The sequence below is a fragment of the Rana temporaria genome, chromosome 11 (genome assembly GCF_905171775.1).
Source record: "Rana temporaria chromosome 11, aRanTem1.1, whole genome shotgun sequence".
NCBI lineage: Eukaryota > Metazoa > Chordata > Amphibia > Anura > Ranidae > Rana > Rana temporaria.
The window spans coordinates 147603180-147622643 of record NC_053499.1 but is presented as its reverse complement, the minus strand read 5'-3'; the positions used below and the strand labels follow the sequence as shown (position 1 = coordinate 147622643).

General features: G+C 46.5%; 1 protein-coding gene across 7 annotated transcripts in view; it reads right to left on the bottom strand.

The window, feature by feature from the left end:
- GSE1 (Gse1 coiled-coil protein) overlaps nucleotides 1-19464 on the bottom strand; it is a 486852-nt gene that overhangs the window by 1726 nt on the left and 465662 nt on the right. For 6 of the 7 annotated variants that reach the window (XM_040329398.1, XM_040329400.1, XM_040329401.1 and 3 more), the window contains 7 exons: nucleotides 18138-18757; nucleotides 15544-15656; nucleotides 13357-13627; nucleotides 10805-10933; nucleotides 8482-9048; nucleotides 6798-7079; nucleotides 4131-4234 (listed from right to left, as the gene is read on the bottom strand). In XM_040329398.1, coding sequence (XP_040185332.1) covers nucleotides 4131-4234; nucleotides 6798-7079; nucleotides 8482-9048; nucleotides 10805-10933; nucleotides 13357-13627; nucleotides 15544-15656; nucleotides 18138-18757 — 2086 coding nt within the window. The remainder of the gene's footprint in view (nucleotides 1-4130; nucleotides 4235-6797; nucleotides 7080-8481; nucleotides 9049-10804; nucleotides 10934-13356; nucleotides 13628-15543; nucleotides 15657-18137; nucleotides 18758-19464) is intronic. The other variant, XM_040329399.1, reaches the window with a different exon arrangement.

Here is a 19464-nt window from a genome sequence, read left to right as displayed (position 1 = left end):
CTTAGCACACATGTAGCCCCATTTCTCCTCTACAAGTGTGCAAAGTTTGTTGGCTGGGGAGCACCGATTTTTCAAACCCCTTCTATAGACCCCCATGTTAAACGTCAGTCTAGTCATGGACACAGTGAGGCATGCAGATGGACACCCTTGGCCAGATCGTCGTCGTAACTCTGAATCTGCGCCGTCGTAAATTTAAGTGTATTCTCAAATTGAGATGCACTTAAATCTAGCTAAGATACGACCGCGGGCGCCGTCGTATCTTAGCTGTCTATTTAGGCCGGCCGCTAGGGGCATGTACGCTGATTTACGCCTAGAATGTGTAAATCAGCGAGATATGCCTATTCACGAACATACGCTTGCCCGTCGCAGTAAAGATACAGCGTTTTCAGGCCTAAAGATATTCCACCAAAAAGATGGCGCAGCCAATGTTAAAGGGGAGTTCCAGCCATTTGTATGTTTATTAAAAGTCAGCAGCAACAAAAAGTGTAGCTGCTGGCTTTTAATAAACAGGCACTTACCTGCTCCAGCGACGCGCCGGCCGGGGCTCCGCTCCTCTCCCCCCCTCCCCGGCCGGCGTCTTCATCTTCAGTGTGGGCACCCGGCCGTGACAGCTTTCGGCTTCACGGCCGGGCACCCACTGCGCATGCGCGAGCGGCGCGAGCGGCGCGGCACTGCGCCTGCGGCCCGGCGCCCTGTAATTGGCCAGGAGATCGCCTAGGACCTGTGACGTGTTCTAGGCGATCGCCTACAGCAGCCACTTCCTGAAGGCGACTAAGCTTAGTCGCCTACAGGGAGGAGGAAGTGGGACAGGAAGTCCCACTCGTGCTGAAGCCCCCACTCCCCCCCCAAAAAAATTACATGCCAAATGTGGCATGTAAGGGGGAGAGGAGTGGGTTAAGAGGAAGTTCCAAATTTGGGTGGAACTCCTCTTTAAGTATGGACGTCGGAACGCGTCAAATTTAATTTTTTTTACGTTGTTTGCGCAAGTCGTCCGTGAATGGGGCTGGGCGTAATTTACATTCACGTCAAAACTAAATAAGTCTTTGCGGCGTAATTTGGAGCATGCGCACTGGGATATCCACGGACGGCGCAGGCGCCATTCGTTAAAAACGTCAATCCCTTCGGGTCACGATTCATTAGCATAAAACACGCCCACCTCCTCACAATTTGAATTAGGCGCGCTTAGGCCGGCACATTTACGCTACACCGCTGTAACTTAGGACGCAAGTGCTTTGTAAATACAGCACTCGCCTCTCTAACTTACGGCGGCGTAGCGTATAGGAGATACTACGCCTGCCTGCCTAACGTTAGGCACGGATACCTGAATCCAGCTACCTAGGCTTATACTCGAGTCAATACGTTTTTGATGGTAAAATTAGGTGCTTCGAGTATATAGCCACAAGTTTGCAAAATCTTGACCACGTATCCACCAGGTCATCCTGCCAAGGAAAGAAATGCAGAAAGTGCTGCTCCAAGCCCTAGGTCAGTGTGTTCTAAGAACCCAGCTGCTAAATACTGGTAGAGCCTCGTCCTATGCGCCCCCCATGAGTCTTGCAAGGGGAAAAAAAATGCTGACTGCACTCCAGGGAAGTTCACACGCCGCCAACTTTATTGTTCTGAACAAACAAGCAGAGTACACACCTGCGATTTCCTCTACTAGCACGTTTTACTCACAAAGCCAGGCTTGCCTGTGTGTGAAACGCATCAGTGGGAACTCTGCTTGTTTATCCAAAACAATAAAACTTTCCAGCGATTGAACTTGAAGTAAAAACGCACTCCTTCCTAGACTTGCCACACATGACAGGTAAGGAAACTATCACATGCTCCCCCCATATTTCAAGTAATAGGTATTTTTACGCACGGTCATCCAATTCTGCACTCTGGAATCACCTTTTATGCTTATGTGGGAAGGGCTACAGTGGACTGGAGGGTGGTGCTCTGCTTATGGGTTGCACTGGCCAACTTTCAGCAACGGTTAAAAGAGATCGCAAAAAAAAAAATGGTCTGGCACTGACTACATTTCAACAGTACTCTTGATTCAAAGATGGCCATCTAGAGAATCTTAAACCACCTTCTTTGATGACCCTCATCTTGCATCAGTGGTAGCAAGAACTCTGCACCTTCCCAGGAATAGTATCACATAACACTGGCTTTCTGCTCAACCCCCTACCACAAGCCTTTGGATAGATAAAGTTAACTCTATCCTACACCTAGAAAGCTTTACCCATAGAGCAGTGATCTCCAAACTGTGGCACCTAGTTTGCTTTCATCCTGCCCTTGGGACACTATTTTCAACCACTGATACCAACAGTGGGGCACAATTCTTCCCACTGACACCAACGAAAGAGCAGAATTCCTCACAATGACACCAACATTGGGGCACAATGATACAAACGATGGGGCATTGTTTGTACACACTGACACTAGAAGATAATCATTGGCACCCAACTGGTCATTTCATGTGCCAGCAGTGGGCACTGCAGAGCTTAAAAATACAATTCCAGGCAAAAATCTGAGTAATCCTTAAAATGCTTCCTTCCCAAGCCCTATTATGACGGTGTAAGAAAGATCTATATACTTGTCTACAGGCTGCTCTGGTCCAATTATGTGATCTCCTGTGTCAGCTGCATGGGAGAGTAGAGAGCGCTTAACGGCTGGGAAATCCAGGAGCAGTGGGCCAGATCCACAAAAGGGATACGCAGGCGTATCTGCTGATACGCCGTCATATCCCTGTTTCTATCTATGCGGCTGATTCATAGAATCAGTTACGCATAGATATTCCTAAGATCCGGCAGGTGTAATAGTTTTACACTGTCGGATCTTAGGATGCAATACCTCGGCCGCCGCTGGGGGCATTTCTCGTCGAAATTCCGCGTCGGGTATGCAAATTAGCACTTACGGAGATCCACAAAGCTTTTTCCCTTAGTTTTTTTTCCGTAAGTGTTAGTTTGCCGTCGCAAAATTAGGGCTGCTTTTACAAAGTGTAAACTTAGTACACCATGTAAAAGTATACCCTTCTTTCCCGCGTCGCTGTAAATTTTTTTAACATTTTTTTTTCCCCCCGCCGCAACTCTTTTTTTTTCTTTTACACCCGTCGCGATTCTCAAAACTCGGCTCAACGTAAATCCGCGCAAAGCACGTCGGGAAAATCGCGTCGGGAGCATGCGCAGTACGTCCGGCGCGCGCCTAATTTAAATGGGACTCGCCCCATTAGATTGGGCACGCCTTGCGGCGGACAGATTTAAGTTACACAGCTGCAAATTTCTAGGTAAGTGCTTTGTGGATCGGGCACTAACTTGGACAATTTGCGGCAGTGTAACTTAAATGGGAAAAGTTAAGTTACGCCCGCTATTTTTGGATCTGGCCCAGTGACTTTATCCATAGGCTCCCATTGCACATCCATTGTCGGCGCTCCCTCCTCTCCCCTGCAGCCACATGGGAGCCAGATCTCATGACCAGAGCGGTCTGAAAATAGGCAAGTATATATATCATTCTTACACAGGTAAGTCAGCATCGGTGTTAGGGGAGAGAGCATTTTTAAAAGGTTACATTTTACCAGGAGTTGTATTTTAAAAAGTGTAGGGCAGGGGTCTCCAAACTGCAGCCCGAGGGCCAGATGTGGCCCTTTGCTAGCCTTTATCCGGCCCTTGGGGCTTTATTCTTCCCACCGATATGAGGCACTATTCTTCCCACTGACACCAACAAGGGGGCACAATTTCTTTCACTGATACTAATGATGGGATACAATTACTCCTACTAATAGGGGCACTACTCCTTATCCTACTGACTGCAAACTCTGAGGCCATATTTATTCTCACCAATGCTGGGCCTGGGAATTTTTTTTTACCCCCGCTGGCCACAATCCGGCCCTCCTAAAATCCGAAGGACAATAAACTGGCCCTTGGTTTGAAAAGTTCGGAGACCCCTGGTGTAGGGGGTCAAGAATAACAGAGCTTCACCTATTCCTCGAGAAAAATAAATAACCAGTAGCACTCCATACTACAAGTTTTCAACTGAATAAAAATAAATTGTAGAATATTTCAATTGGTATTACTCTTATTACATAATTTTCATTGGAAACTGATAAAATTAAAGCACTATGGGCTTTCTATCCTGCGAGGATCACTTACCGCCATACGATGTGACAACTGTTCTGCCGTCAGACTCAGGTTATAGTGCTGAGCTTCTAGCCGCTTGCACTGCGTCTCCATAACGTGGCGTTCAATGTTTTGATCTGCAAACAAGATGGGAGAAAAGAATAATCAATTTTACATGAAGGAATCGGCTTTAGACTCTTAAAAGTGTACTAAATAACGGTGGCGTGTTCAAAGAACATGCGATAAGAGGCTGGCGAGCGGCAATTATGCTGAAGAAAACCGATGATAAATTAGTCGGCACTTAAAACCATTACGCCTGAAAATTTTATGGACAGGAAATCTTTTGCTTTCGGAATCACATTAAAAAACTTCAAATAACCACTAAACCTAATCATTCAACTCAAGCCAACCCTAAACTCTCAGGATATTTCTTAGTTTTGGATGTTGCGGCCTTGATCAGGAAATCTCTCCGATGGCCACACAGTCAAAAACAGATTTTTTAGTAGAGTGGGGATAAGGGTTAGAAAGTTTTTTTTTTTTATTACCATCGGTGTCTTTCTGTCCTGGTGACAACTGTTGCCATAATTTTTTTCGCCCTGGTGTCACAGGGACAGGAAACGCCATGTTTTAATAATAACTCCTCCTCCCATCAATTACAAAATTGGCTTGAATTAGGCTTTTAACTGAACCCAACCACTTAACCAAGCCATGCTCAAAGGCCCAGATCCACGTAGCGCGGTGCATTTGTAAGTCCGGCGTAGTGCATCTCAGATACACTACGCCGCCGTAACTTACAGCATATTTCCCATATCCACAAAGAATTTGCGCCTGCGCCGCCCGTGGGGGTATCCCAGCGCGCATTCTCCAAATGAACCCGCAACAAGCCAATGCTTTCGACGTGAACGTAATTCTACGCAAAGCCCTATTCGCGAAAGTTTTACGCTGGCCCCGACGTCCATACTTAACATTGACTACGCCTCATATAGCAGGGGTAACTTCACGCCGGAAAAAGCCTTACGGAAACAACGTAAAAAAATGCGCCGGCCGGACGTACGTTTGTGGATTGGCGTATCTAGCTAATTTGCATACTCGACGCGGAAATCGACGGGAGCGGCCAGCGTAAATATGCACCTTAGATCCGACGGCGTACCAAGACGTATGCCAGTCGGATCTAGCCCAGCTTCATGCGGATCTTGTTTTGTGGATACAAAACAAAGATACGCCGGAGCAACCTAGAAGTTACGCGGCGTATCAATAGATACGCCAGCCTAACTGCTTCGTGGATCTGGCCCAACCTTTTTAACGCATAGGAACCCTTTGAATAACTTTTCGGTTTGAGGGAACCCCTGCTAAAAAAAAAAAAAAGAAGACTAACTCATGATACATTAATGTGATGGTCAGTGGGAAAAAACCTCTGTACACTTGTGGTCACTGGAAAGAGGGCCCCCCCCCTTACAGGTAGCAAAAAACATCAATGGTGTCAGTAGGAAGTTTTCTGAGAGGCAGAAGTTGATCATTGGTCAAGGAACCCCAAGCAGCCTCTGGAGGAACCTTAGGGTTCCATACAACCCCGATTGAGAAATTCTAACTTCAAGCGGAGGTCCACACAAATATTAAGGTTCGCCTCACATGTCAGATTGTCAAATGATATAAAAAAAAAATTCTTAGCGGGTACCTGTCTAGCCTTCTTTTGTGTCTTACTTCCTGGTTCTGACCCCCACGGGTATGGGCATGTATCGTCGGCGGCGCACTGTCTCCTGAGAGTTAAGTGTCAGTATTCCCAGGAGTCAGTGCGGATGGCCGCGGCTAATGATCGCGAGATCCCAAAACCGGAAGCGACGCCCTATACTGAGCTTTCCTTTGTCTGTTTTGTGTTCTTTGTTGCCATCACAACGGGGCGGGAACTTCCGCTGTGATGGCAACGTGGAAGTTTACCGTGCTCCGCGCCGTACAAACTGAGCATGCGCTGAAACCTGCCATCAACAGGTATTATATCTACGTTTTTCAAACGAAACTGGACATCGGGGGGAGATATTGCACTAAACAAGTGAGTGTAATATTATGCATATGCAAGTGTCCGAAAGGTTTAAAAAAAAATAAAAAATTGTGGCTAGACCTCCGCTTTAACGTTACTCATTATCCTAATTCCCAACCAGCCTATCCTTAGTCTACTCCCGAACAATAACAGAACCCAACCAATATACGTTATGAAAATGTATATACACTGTATGGGCAAAACTATGGGACCCCCCCCCCCCCAAATGATGTGTTCAGGTGTCTCCAGTGAGGAGGGCTGTTAAAACTACATCATACAAAGACATTGTAGACCATTGTGCTTTTACAACCTTGTGTAACACTTGGGTGAAGACCCTTTTCTGTTCCAGTATGACTGTGCCCCTATGTACAAAGACAGCTCCATGAAGACATAGTGTGACCAGTTTGGTGTGGAGGAACTCAAGTGTCCCACAGAGCCCTGACCTCAACCCTACTGATCACATTTGGGGTGAACTGGACCATCAATTATGAGCCAGGTCTTCTCACCCAACATCAGTAGCGGACCTCACAAATGGAAACAAATTCCCACAGACATCCCACAAAACCATTCCCAGAAGAATAAAGGTTGATTCCCTTTTGGGGCTAGAACAAACGCCACAATAATGGCCATGGTTTGGGAATGGGATGTCCAGGAAATGTACCCACCTTCTAAATGTTCCTGATATGCTTCCAATATTGCCTCGATTCCCTGCCATTTAGGTCTTGGTGGCTCATCCTCCTCCTCTTCATCTTCTTCTTCCGACGTTTCCTCCCCCGAGGTGAGGTCTTGCTGCCGTTGCCCAAGGCTTGCCCCCGTCTGTCCAGGTCCTGGCTGTCCATTCTGTTGTTGCACTGGAGCCCTGCTTGAGTGCTGCAGCTCGGGAATGTTATAGTGAACAGAGGCGTCCGGTTTGTGGTTTTGCTCGGCACTGTGCAAGCCGGATGCTCCTGTGGGCCAAAAAGGTACAGGTCACGTGACTGTTTTCAGCACAAGAGAAGGCAAGCCAAAACAAAGATCTACCATAGGTCGTGTGTCAAAATGTTCTAAATAGGGTCTCTGTACCGGGTCGGATATCTTATTTTCAGGTCTGAAAAATTACTGATTAAAATATATCAATAAATGTTATTAAAAGGTGACCTAGCTTCAGATATGTGTCTATGCTTGCTTTGTAATGTGTCGTGTAACCCTTCCAGTAATTTATAGCTTCTCACAGAGATCACAATTCTCCCCCTGGCAAGGTTTTCATCTGCTTTTCTCTCCAGGAGGTGACCCAGGATCACCATCTACTTCCTGATCTGAGATGCCATAATCGTGTAATCATGGTGCCAATACAGTTCTTGGGCCAGATTCACGTAGCTCAGCGGATCTATAGATCCGCTCGATCTACGTGAATTAAGATCCGCTCCCGCAAGTTTAGGAGGCAAGTGGCTAATTCACAAACCACTTACCTCCAAACTTGCGACGGCGGATCCTAAGTCCCCTGGCGGAATTCAATTTCCGCGGCTAGGGGAGTGTACTATTTAAATCAGGCGCGTTCCCGCGCCGATTTAAATGCGCATGCGCCGTCCGGGGAATTTCCCGGCGTGCATTGCTCCCACTGACGTCACTAGGACGTCAGTGATTTCGACGTGAGCGGGACTTGCGACGCGCGTGTTCGTAAATCGGCGTACGCAAACGACGTTGGAAAATTCAAATTCGACGCGGGAACGCCAGCTATACTTAACATTGGCTGCGCCTGCTAAAAACAGGGGTAAGTATACGACGGGAAAACCTTCTACGGAAACAACGTAAGAACACTGCGACAGGTCTGCATACGTTCGTGAATTTGCGTATCTTGCTGATTTACATATTATTTATCGTAAATCAGCGGCGCCATTTTTAAATTGAAAAAAAGATCCGACAGTGTAACACAGTGTAACACAGTCAGATCTTAGTCCTATCTATGCGTATCTGATTCTATGAATCAGGCGCATAGATAGGACCAGTGTAAGTCAGAGATACGATGGTGTATCTGTAGATAATACACCGTCGTATCTCTTTGTGAATCTGGCCCCTTGGCTGTGTTCACTAATGTCTGACACAGGGGACAGTTCTGGTTACCTCGGGGGGGGGGGGCCGCAAAGAATTCCCTTAATTTTTAAGGTTTTTCTCTCACTTACTGCTTGGCTATGGGACAGGACATAAAGGGAAATCTCAGCAATGGGACACAGGTGACGACAAAAAAAAAAAAAAAAATCTGACAGTGGTTATAACCATAGGCCATAGTTTTACTTTAAGGTTTTGTCTTCAATGGGGACCAGTTTATATAGGGACCCACAAAAGCTTTAGTTCTTTACTATGAAGTCTCACCTTTGTGCTTCTGCAGGGCCTTCTGTGTGGACTGTAAGACAGATTCGTGAAACTGGTGTGCAAATTCCTCAGCCAGGAAGGGTTCCCATGACTTGTTCCTCCCGTTCATGCTTTGGGAAGGCTGCACTGTGTTTTCCTTGGGTGTGTGTCCTCGCACAAAGTTCAGAATGCTCAAGCTCTTTTTAGCAGGCGGGCCCTCGACCTGCCTGATTTTGTCGGCGCTTGGTGCGTTGGTCACTGGGGGTTGGACTGGAAGCTGCAGGGGCGGGACCCTGGTGGACTCCAGGACTGGAAGCTGCAGGGGCAGGACCCTGGTGGACTCCAGGACTGGAAGCTGCAGGGGCGGGACCCTGGTGGACTCCAGGACTGGAAGCTGCAGGGGCGGGACCCTGGTGGACTCCAGGAGTTTGCGATGATCTACACTATGGGGTTCTAGACGAAGGGGTTCCAGAGGCTTTACGGTTTCCGGGACAGAAACAGTGCAAGAAGAAGAAGTAGAGGCCACTGGAGCTGGTGGATCGGGATGTGTTGATGGCGGAGCAGGTAGCTGGTCCTCATGGGCCGGGCCTAAAAAGGTAAGCAAGCATATCTCTTTTCAGACCTTAAAATGTGGGCAAGTCAAACATTTCCATACAATCACAAAGCAGAATACTTTTTAGTATTTTCAAATGATATAAAAAGTCAAGCCCCAGTCGGTCATTCTTAAGACCCATTGGTACCCTTCCAGTGCAGTGCATAGTGGGAGTGCACACAAAAAATGTGCGCATTGCCACCATTCAGGTTAATGCAGGCAACATGCATTAGTGCATCAATGATGCAAATCAAAACCCAAATGCATTAACCCAATGCACATGTGTTGCAGTCCACCACAAGGTGAAGGCGTGAACTACTATGTGTTGTCTGCTGCATGAGGGGGAAAAATAAATCTGCAGGTCTAAGATTCTTTTCCCATTCTTGTATGTTGGCAGCCCACACATTGTAATGAGTTGCCTTAATGCAATGCGCGTTATTGTGCCTACATCAATGCACTGAAAACAGATGTGAATGGCCCCTTGGAAGACTGCTTTAGTCTTTAAAAAGTTTTGTCAATGAAAACTTTGATCCTACTTAGTGGTGCCACATTGTGATTATGCTTCAATATTCCTCCTCTTAATGCAAACTTGAAGCAGACTTCCATCCAAAAATAGAACTTCCGCTTTTTGGAATCCTCCCTCCGGTGTCACATTTGGCACCTTTCAGGGGGAGGAGGGAGCAGATACCTGTGCAATACAGGCATTTTCTCCCACTTCTGGGCATAGATCACCGCGGTGACCTATCTACGTCCGGCGCCTACTTCATCCCCCCTGCTGTCTTCTGTGAGATACAGGTTCCAGAAGACAGCAGGGACCAGTGGGATCGCGCATGCGCAGTAGGGAACTAGAAAGTGAAGCCGCAAGGTTTCACTTCCTGATTCCCTTACCGAAGATGGCGGCGGCAGCACCCGAGAGCCGAGGGACAAATCCGCTTCGGGACCCGACATCGCGGGCGCTCTGGACAGGCAAGTGTCCTTATATTAAAGATCAGCAGCTGCAGTATTTGTAGCTGCTGACTTAATATTTATTTTTTTGGCAGAACTCTGCTTCTGCTCAGACTAGTCCAAAACAGCAGACTCTGTGGCATATTCTGTAACCTCTGTAGCTTATTCTGTGCCCTGCACTGCCTGGGTACACAAACAGCCACTAGAGGGAGTATTTTCACCTATTACCTAAAACAAAATGTAGCACAGCAAGTTACATGAAGAGTTGCATGAATTGCTACTTCTTGTTAAATATTACAATAAAAAATAAAAACACAGTAGAGTGCGACCCGGTTCACACTGGGGCGACACGACAGGCGGCTCAGCCGCCTGACGTGTCGCGTCCCATTCAATGCAATGGAACCGTTCTTATAGGAGCGACGCAAGTCGCTCCAACTTAGAAAAAGGTTCCTGTAGTATTTCGGGGGCGGCTCGGGGCCACCTGCATTGACTTCTATACAGAAGTCGTTTTGCAAATCGCCTCTGAAGTCGTCCTCAGGACGACTTGCAGAGTCGCCCCCGAAGTCGTGCCGCTGCTGTATGAACCAACTCTGCCTCTTTAAAACTAAAGCAACTTTGGTAGTAGGAAAAAAAACAAAAACAAAAATGTCCTTCCCGTGCTTGGTCAGCTATTTTATACTTCACGAATTTGACCAATTTTGCAGTTTTCTACCTACCGATGGCAGGCAAGTATATCTGACTCCTAGAAGGCCACAATCAAACTAGGCAGGACATATACCTTTGTAGCAAGGTGGTTACATGACTCACCTGAGGGGGGAGGAGGAAGTGGGGGAGGCGGGCTGGTCCGGGTCTGGGCTGGTGGTTGGTTCTTTACTGCCTCCGGCGCTGCATTCTTCTGCTTAATTGCCTCAAGCATTTCCACCAGTTTTTCCTTGTCTGTGGTAATGAAGACAATGTGTTAAAAGCAACATCTTACCAAAAGGGTACAATAATCATTAGTATTAGCATTTGTATAGAGCATGCAACTTAAGCAGCACTTTACATATACATTCAAATCAGTTACTGCCCTCAAGCAGCTCACAATCCAAGGTTCTAATGACACACACACACACACACACACACACACACACACACACTAGGGCCAATTTAGAAAGCAGCTAATAAACTATTATCATGTCTTTAAAGTGTGGAAGGAAATTGCAGTACCCAAAATGAAACCCTGACGAGCACAGTGATCACATACAAAAAACTTCATGCAGATGATGCCCCAGCTGGGATTTGATCCGCGGACTAGGGTTGCCACCTCATCCCTTTAAAACTGGACACCTACTAATTACACAGGTTCTGTGGTTGATTAAGGTGACAAACTCACTTGGTGCCTTACCTGCATTAAAATTAACCTCAGAACCTGTGTAAAGGGATGAGGTGGCAACCCTACCGCAGACCCCAATGCTGCAAGGCAGAAGCGTAGAGCTCTTTGGTAGGATCATAATCCACAGGCAAGATTTAGCCATAATCTACATGGTTGCCCACCAGTGCTCTTATATCCCGAAGAGATGAACTTCTTTATTCTAGGGGGCCCCATCTGTAGACCCCGAACCCTCCAAAAGACCTTCTGTTCTTTGGAGGGCTCAGGCAAGATCAAGCCATATTCTAACTGGTTGGCACCACTCTGTACAGATGAACTATTCCATTATGAGAAGTTGAAGCTCTTTGGAAGGTTAGGGGTCCACAGATGAGATTGAGCCATAATCTACAGTGTTACCCACCAATGCTGTATCCTGGCCTAGGCCAACAAGGCCCAGGCCTAGAGCAGCACTTTGCAGGGGGGAAGCACAGAAAGAGTCCCCGCTTGTACTACACTGTTAGTGTAACGCAAGCTGCTTCTAATTTTGACTGTCCTATCAGCCTGGACCACAAACCTTCCTCGCTGTGCTAGGTTTCTTCTGCACCATCGGCATGGCAATATCTTCTTCGTCCTCTCCATAAAATTATCAGAAATTTGTGCTTAAAGTAGAACTATAGACAACACTTTTTTTTTCTTTTTGTATAGAGCAGGGGTCTCCAAACTTTTCAAACAAAGGGCCAGTTTATTGTTCTTCAGCCTTTAGGAGAGCCGGATTGTGGCCAGAGGGGGCAGAAAAAGCCCCGGGCCCAGCATTGGTGAGACTAAATATGGCCACATAGTTTGCGATCAGTAGGATAAGGAGTAGTGCCCCTATTAGGAGTAATTGTATCTTATCATTGATATTAGTGGAAGAAAAAGCGCCCCCTTGTTGGGAGTCAGTGGGAAGAATAAAGCCCTGAGGGCCGGATAAAGGCTAGCAAAGGGCCCTCAGGCCGCAGTTTGGAGACTCCTGGTATAGAGTAAGGGAGGGTTATAGCCCGTCAGTTTATTTTTTACCATCTCTATCTCCCATTGCAGAGATTACCCTTCACTTCCTGCCCCATAGCCAAACAGGAAGCGAGAGGAAATCTATGCAAATTAAGGGAATCCATTCCCCCCCCCCCCCCCCAAGGCCCTAAGAACTAGTGTCCCCACTTGAAAATTTCAGGGCGTGGGCTTTAACATGAAGGGGTGTGTCATATTTGAATTAGGGGGTGCACAAGTTTAGTCAGGCCTAGGGCAGCACAAAATCTAAATACACTACTGTTACCCACCATGTCTCTTATATCCCGTAGAAGATGAACAGTTATATTCTAGAAGGCCTAAATGTGTTCATCTCAAGTCCTCCAGAGTGCAGAAGGTCTTAGGAGGACTCCGATCCCACTGATGAAATCCATCCATAACCTAACTGGTTGCCCACCACTGCTCTTATATCCTGTGAAGCAGCATTTCTCAACTTTTTTTCAGTCAAGGCACCCTCTAAAATTATGGACAGTCTTGAGCCACTCCATTGTAAAGTGTAAAAACTATTTTAATCATTTTACATAATGTAGCAACATCCACACATATAGGACACCCAACATTTAGGTGGTGATTTATTCTTCCAAAGCAAATATGCTTTTGCAAACTGCTACTGACTAGTATTCCAATGTTTCTCTTCTTCCTCAATTTTTCTCCATCACTCCCTGTGCTGACAGAGGGGCAAACAATGCTATGATGGCTTCCGACATCCACCTTATCAACTGATGTCATTGGTTGTTAGGACACCAGCGGCTAGAAGGTTGTAATGGTGCCCAATGAAAACCTGTGTCTTTGTGTAACTAAAAAGGTAGGCTTGATCCACCCACTGGCTTGTATACAAATTTTCTGTATTTTTTTTTTCATTTTGCCAAGGCACCCCTGAAGAACCCTCAAGGCACCCTGGTTGAAAAATGTTGCTGAAGTGTACAATTTAATATGAGGAACGTCTCACCTCTCCTCTTCTCTGCACTGACGTGCGACAGGTCGAAGAACGTGAGAAATTTCTTCTTCTCCTCCAGGTTGGGGCTGTTGTTGAGCTCATCTGGGCTGAATCTGGTGGAGAGGGGAGAATGCGGAGACGGCGTCTGTCGCTTGATTTGTATCGTTGGAGGAGACTGACTCCTTTCCCGAAACATCCGCCTTCGCTTCCGCCGCTTCTGCTGCAGGAGGCGCTCCTTTTCTTTTTGGGTTGTGAGGCCAAATATCTGGAGGAAGTCCAACTTCTGCCACATTGAAACAAAATTGAGAAAAAAAAAACAATTATAGGCTGATCAGTGATCACAAAGCTGTGTATGCAAGACAGCTTGAACAGAATTCTGACAGAAAATTTCATCAGATTTAAGCCCATAGGAAATTCCTATCGTGTGTACAGGGCATACAACTGGCCCCTTAAAAAGGACACATTAAAGTGGAGGTTCACTCGAAAAATCTATTTTTAACATTAGATTGAGGCTAATTAGGTGAAGCAGAATCGGGTGTTTTTTTAAAAATGAATGCAGTACTTACCGTTTTAGAGATAGATGTTCTCCGCCGCTTCCGGGTATGGGCTGCGGGACTGGGCGTTCCTATTTGATTGACAGCCTTCCGGCGGTCGCATACAGCGCGTCACGAGTTCCCGAAAGTAGTGCAGGCGCCGTATAGAGCCGCACCGACGTTCGGCAACTCGTGACGCGCTGTATGCGACCGTCGGAAGGCTGTCAAATAGGAACGCCCAGTCCCGCAGCCCATACCCGGAAGTGGCGGAGAACATCTATCTCTAAAACGATAAGTACTACATTGATTTAAAAAAAAACACCCGATTCTGCTTCGCCTAATTAGCCTCAATCTAATGTTAAAAAATTATTTTCGGGTGAACCCCCGCTTTAAGATTTAGAAAAACAAAATAGTCACTCAGACTACTCCTATATTGAAAATGGTTTAGAAGGGCGGAATTATAAATAATAATTCCTCAGCCAAGCAATGGGTCAACTCACAAAACAATAAGAGAGGAGTCGTGTTCCTCCGAATGTGGTGGAGGTATACACTATTTTTACAATTACCAGTGTTTATGTGGATTTTTTTCAATAAAGAAACTATATTTTTGATAATACCGGATGTTTTTCATTAAAGAATTTCTTGGGAGTCTCCCCCCTTTTTTTTTCTACATCAAGATTTAGAACCAAAATTAGGAAAAAGGGGAACCAAAAAACGGGGCGAGTTTCAGTGGAAGGGACCATTCCACCTGTAACGGAATGACCCGGGACATCCAGAGACTTTGTGAGGATGGGGGATACTCCTGTGTCAGCGTCACTGATAACTCTTGGGTCTGAGTCCACCCTGTGCCTTTTGGGCATGGGGTGGCAAGGGAATCAGAATTCATGTATTACATTTGGAACAAGTACAGAGCTGCGTGTCTCGTCTTGATTCTGGGAAAATGGGATGCCTGCTGGTCTGTCTGTGTGTCAGATGAGCTGTTGTCGTGGATGGAAGGTCGTAAACGGTGGTGACCGTTACACCACCCTCCACCTGGGAGAAGAGAGACCTTATGCATGGGACACAACGTATGTAGACAAGCATGTAAACCGGTCAAGAAACTATCCTTTGTAGAACATGAAGTGGCAATGGAAGTCTCCAAGTCTCTCTCAGGAAAGAAAGGGTTCCTTCAAAAACTTACCTAAAGCCAAAACTTTTTTTTTTAATGGCACAGAGAATGGTTAGAATCCCTGCCAGATTATATTGCTTGAAAAAGTTGATTAATAGCTCTGGAACGCTGAAGTGTTTTTCCATCTTTATTGAATATCCTAACCTTCAACCAACATTACGGCAGTAGTGTAGATCAGCGTTTCTCAACTCCAGTCCTCAAGGCGCCTCAACTGGTCATATTTTCAGGCTTTTCATTATTTTGCACAGGATGATTTGATCAGTTTCACTGCCTTAGTAATTACCACAGCTGTTTCATCGGAGGGAAACCCTGAAAACATGACCTGTTGGGGCTCCTTGACGACTGGAGTTGAGAAACACTGGTGTAGATAATGGAGAATATGAATGTTAAGAAATTAAATATTGGGTTGTAGTTCCTGCACACCAAAAGAATTTCCACAATCACTTTGGGTGCACAGGGTCAGCTCCACAATGCCAACCACGGTGCCCTGTCCCATACCTCAGAGGATGTATCCAGCTTGAGTGGGGGCTGCTCGGTCACTCGCCGGAGGTGCGCTCGGACTTCCTCCTCGTCGCTTTCATCGTAGGAGTCATCTAGGTCGTAGTAATAACCTAAACAGGAGAACACAGGTTAGGAATGCGTAAAACTGAAGAATGAGTCACGTTTACTGGAACGCAGAGACTTTAAGAGATGAGGGGGCACTCTAATTAGAGTGTACATTGTATCGGAGGCAGAAATAAAACATGTCGTTGGTTCTATTTGGAAGTAATCCATTTAACGCCCCAGTCTGGATTGCCGTTAAAAAGTTTAGCCATGCAAATTAGCAGGTTTGCATTGTACGCAAGAACAGCGTGGACCTGCCCATATCCTGGGGGCATTAGACAGTGTAGGAGAGTGGTAGCTGCCAGAAGGAAACAAAGAATAAAAAGTACTTATTACATTGCCACTAGCCAACTGATCTAACACATACAGTGCAGGGGAAACCCCTCAGCATGGGCCGATTTTACAGCAGCCCGGAGGGGGGCTTTAAAGTTGTTGTAAACCTCTGAAATGAAAACTGAACAATGTATATCCTTTACAGTGTGAACTAGCCTTAAAGTGGATGTAAACCCAAAAATGTTTTTTTTTTTTTAATGTCACAATGTACAGTATAAGATTTCCTATCATCTGTGCCCAGTCTTGCCACACAGAGTTAATCCAGCTCTAAACAATCCTCTTTTATTGTTCAGTGAAATAAAAAACGGACTTACAGAGAAAAACCTTAGTCCGTTCCGCCCCCTTGCTGTGAGTGACAGGTCATTTACACATCTCATGCACTAGCCTGGAGACAGGCATTATTTTTTAATTCCCACCCCCACTCCTTTTCTGAAGTCATGTGGTTACTTTTCTGGATTTTGACTGGATGTTAGTGATCATAGCAGAATTCAGTGTAAGGAATACATAGGAAAAAATGCATGTTGAAAAGGGGAGTGTAGAGGAGGGCGGGGAGTCTACTGACATCACGACTCCACCCACTGAGCTCCAGACAACAGACCCACCCACAGAATCTGCAGTTTTTCAGTTCTTATAACAGACAGAGGGGAGACATCTGACAGGTGAGGATACATGCAGGAGGCATCTATAGCCTTATAGATCAGCACTATGGCAGTAGATTAGAAAGTAAGAGAGTGGGTTTACATCCACTTTAAGCCAAAGCACCTAGTGTGGTTCCTATCTGCCCTTTTGTTTTCTTCTCTGCTATTTGCATGAATCACTTGTGACAATAAGCAATTGTGACATCTCAGAATCCCGGGGGAAGGCCGTCTTCCTCCCACTCCAGCACCCCAGAGGGTGATTTACAGCCTCAGCAGTGCATGTTCTCCTATGAGAGTGCATAAGGGTTTAGGTCCTTTCCCTCCACTTAGTTCTCAGATTACACTCAGCTTCCTGCTCTATGCTGTGCTGTGTGTGACATCAGATCCCCACCCCCTGCCTTCTAGAGCTCAGAGATATTGTGAAAATAGAGGAGAGAAGACTGCAGATAGACAGGAAAAACTTGCGTAGGAGGATTTTTTTAATCTCTGTGCATTATCTGGAGCCAGTCACTTCTATATGTAAGGGTTTACAACCACTTTATATGAACCAATTAAGAGCTAAACACATGGGGCCAGATTCTCAGAGACTTACGTCGGCGTATCAGTAGATACGCCGTCGTAAGTCCGAATCTGCACCGTCATAAATTTAAGCGTATTCTGGAAACCAGATACGCTTAAATTATCTTAGGGTGCATATTTACGCTGGCCGCTAGGTGGCGCTTCCGTTGAGTTCGGCGTAGAATATGCAAATGACTAGATACGCCAATGAACGTACGTGCGCCCATCGCAATTAGTTACATCGTTTACGTTAGAGATACGCCAGCGTAAAGATAAAGCTGGTCTCTAGGTGGCGCATCCCATGCAAAGTATGGACGTCGGAACAAGCCTATCTTTTTACGTTGTTTGCGCAAGTCGTACGCGAATAGGGCTGTGCGTAAATTACGTTCACGTCACAGGCATTGAGCCGACGTATTTTTGGGCATAAATACGACGTGATACGTTCGGCCATGCATCTACATGGGGTCAAGCCTCATTTAAATACAACACGCCCCCTACAGCCTACTTTGAATTACGCGCGCTTACGCCGGCCCATTTACGCTACGCTGCCGTAACTTAGGAGGCAAGTGCTTTGTGAATACAGCACTTGCCTCTCTAAGTTGCGGCGGCGTAGTGTAAATACGGTACGCTACACCCGCGCAATGTAGATCAGCCGTACCTGAATCTAGGCCAGAATGAACAGGGTGCATTAAAATCTGGCCCAGAAACCGCTTATTATAGTCATTTTTGGAGCCTCCCTATCCTCTCTCGACTTTGTTCCAGTGTATCACTGCCAGAAGCCGAGACAGGATGCAACAAAAGAGGGGTAAAGGCGCAGGCACCATCTCTGCCCATAGCCTGCAGCAATCACTCAAACACGTTTTTTAATTTTTTTAGGTTTCCTCTACGTTTTTCTCTTAATATGAAAAAAAAATAAACTCCCAAAGTTTAGTAAATCTCTGCAACTCATAGGCATCTTACCCTTCTCCCGCGCCTCTTTCCGCCTCCGTTCCTCCAGGTCCAGCTTGCTGACCAGCCTGCGGTGCTGCTGTAAAAACTCATCGTAGATATACATGGGCTCTCGCGTCCTGGGTGGCGGTGCTCTGAGCGCCGTGATTGGCTTGTGCAGCAGCGTGATCTCCATAGTCTGTCCAGCTTGCTGGAGGGAACTCCGCTGCTGGTTTAGGAAAGTCTGTGTTGACTTTTCAAGCTCGGCAAGGAAAGGGGCGTGGGAATAACCAGAGTGCTCCAATGTGGAGGAATCCCGAATGGGCTGGTACTTCTCCATTTCCCGTCTCCTATGTGCCAACTCCTCCTCATCCTGTTGCTTCTCATAGCAAAATGGTCGCTCAATTTTGATCGAGGCAACAGTTTGTCTGGTATGTTCGTACATGGCGGCGGCGTGGTGGTTATGGACAGTGGTGGGCTCTTGGGTGCGTCGTGGCTCTGTTGTGGTGTCCATCATCGACACAGGGTTCCATAATGAAGTGGGCGTCGCCTGTTGTTGCGGTTTGGGAGAAATAAGCGGGGGCGGGCCTCCAAAATGTTGTAGGGGCTCTCGGACGCCGCCCTCATTGCGGTTGCTTATAACCCTACATGAACTGAAGGAAGAAAAAAAGGTGCGTGAGCATTGACCAAACCGGTTGACTATAGCAGACATCCTAAGTTTGTAAGTACAAAATGTAGAGCTTGTGTGGGTTAAACCAAAGTTTGGGAAATGGCCCTGATTTCAGCAAGGGAACCCCATGTGGAATCAAATTAAAAGGTGTATCAAGATCAAACTGCAAACAGGCAAGGGGTTTATTTCAGAATTTTTTTTTGTGAATGTCTCAACATTTGCACAAATGTCATGAATACCCATGTTTGTAATAGGTGGGATATGTCAGTTGCCTTTCGCAGGGCGATTGTGACATTCCCTAACATTCGATACTAGGAGCGAAAAGCCTTAAAGCGGAGGTTCACCCTAAAAAAATGTATATAGCATTCCACCCAGCATACTGCCGACATGTACAGAGATGTTTTTTCGCTGTACATACCGCCGTATAGCGTCCCCCCCCCCCCCCGGGTAGTGGATCCCGCGGGAGTGGGTGTTCCTATTCAGAGACTAAGTGATTGACGTGATGACAAAAGCTTCCACCCGGCGCATAATGCGCGTCACCAGTTTCCGAAAGAAGCCGAACTGCGAGTCGGCTCTATACGGCACCTGCGCACCGACGTTAGGCTTCTTTCGGAAACTGGTGACCCGCATTATGCGCCGGGTGGAAGCTTTTGTCAGCTTTTGTCATCACGTCAATCACTTAGTCTCTGA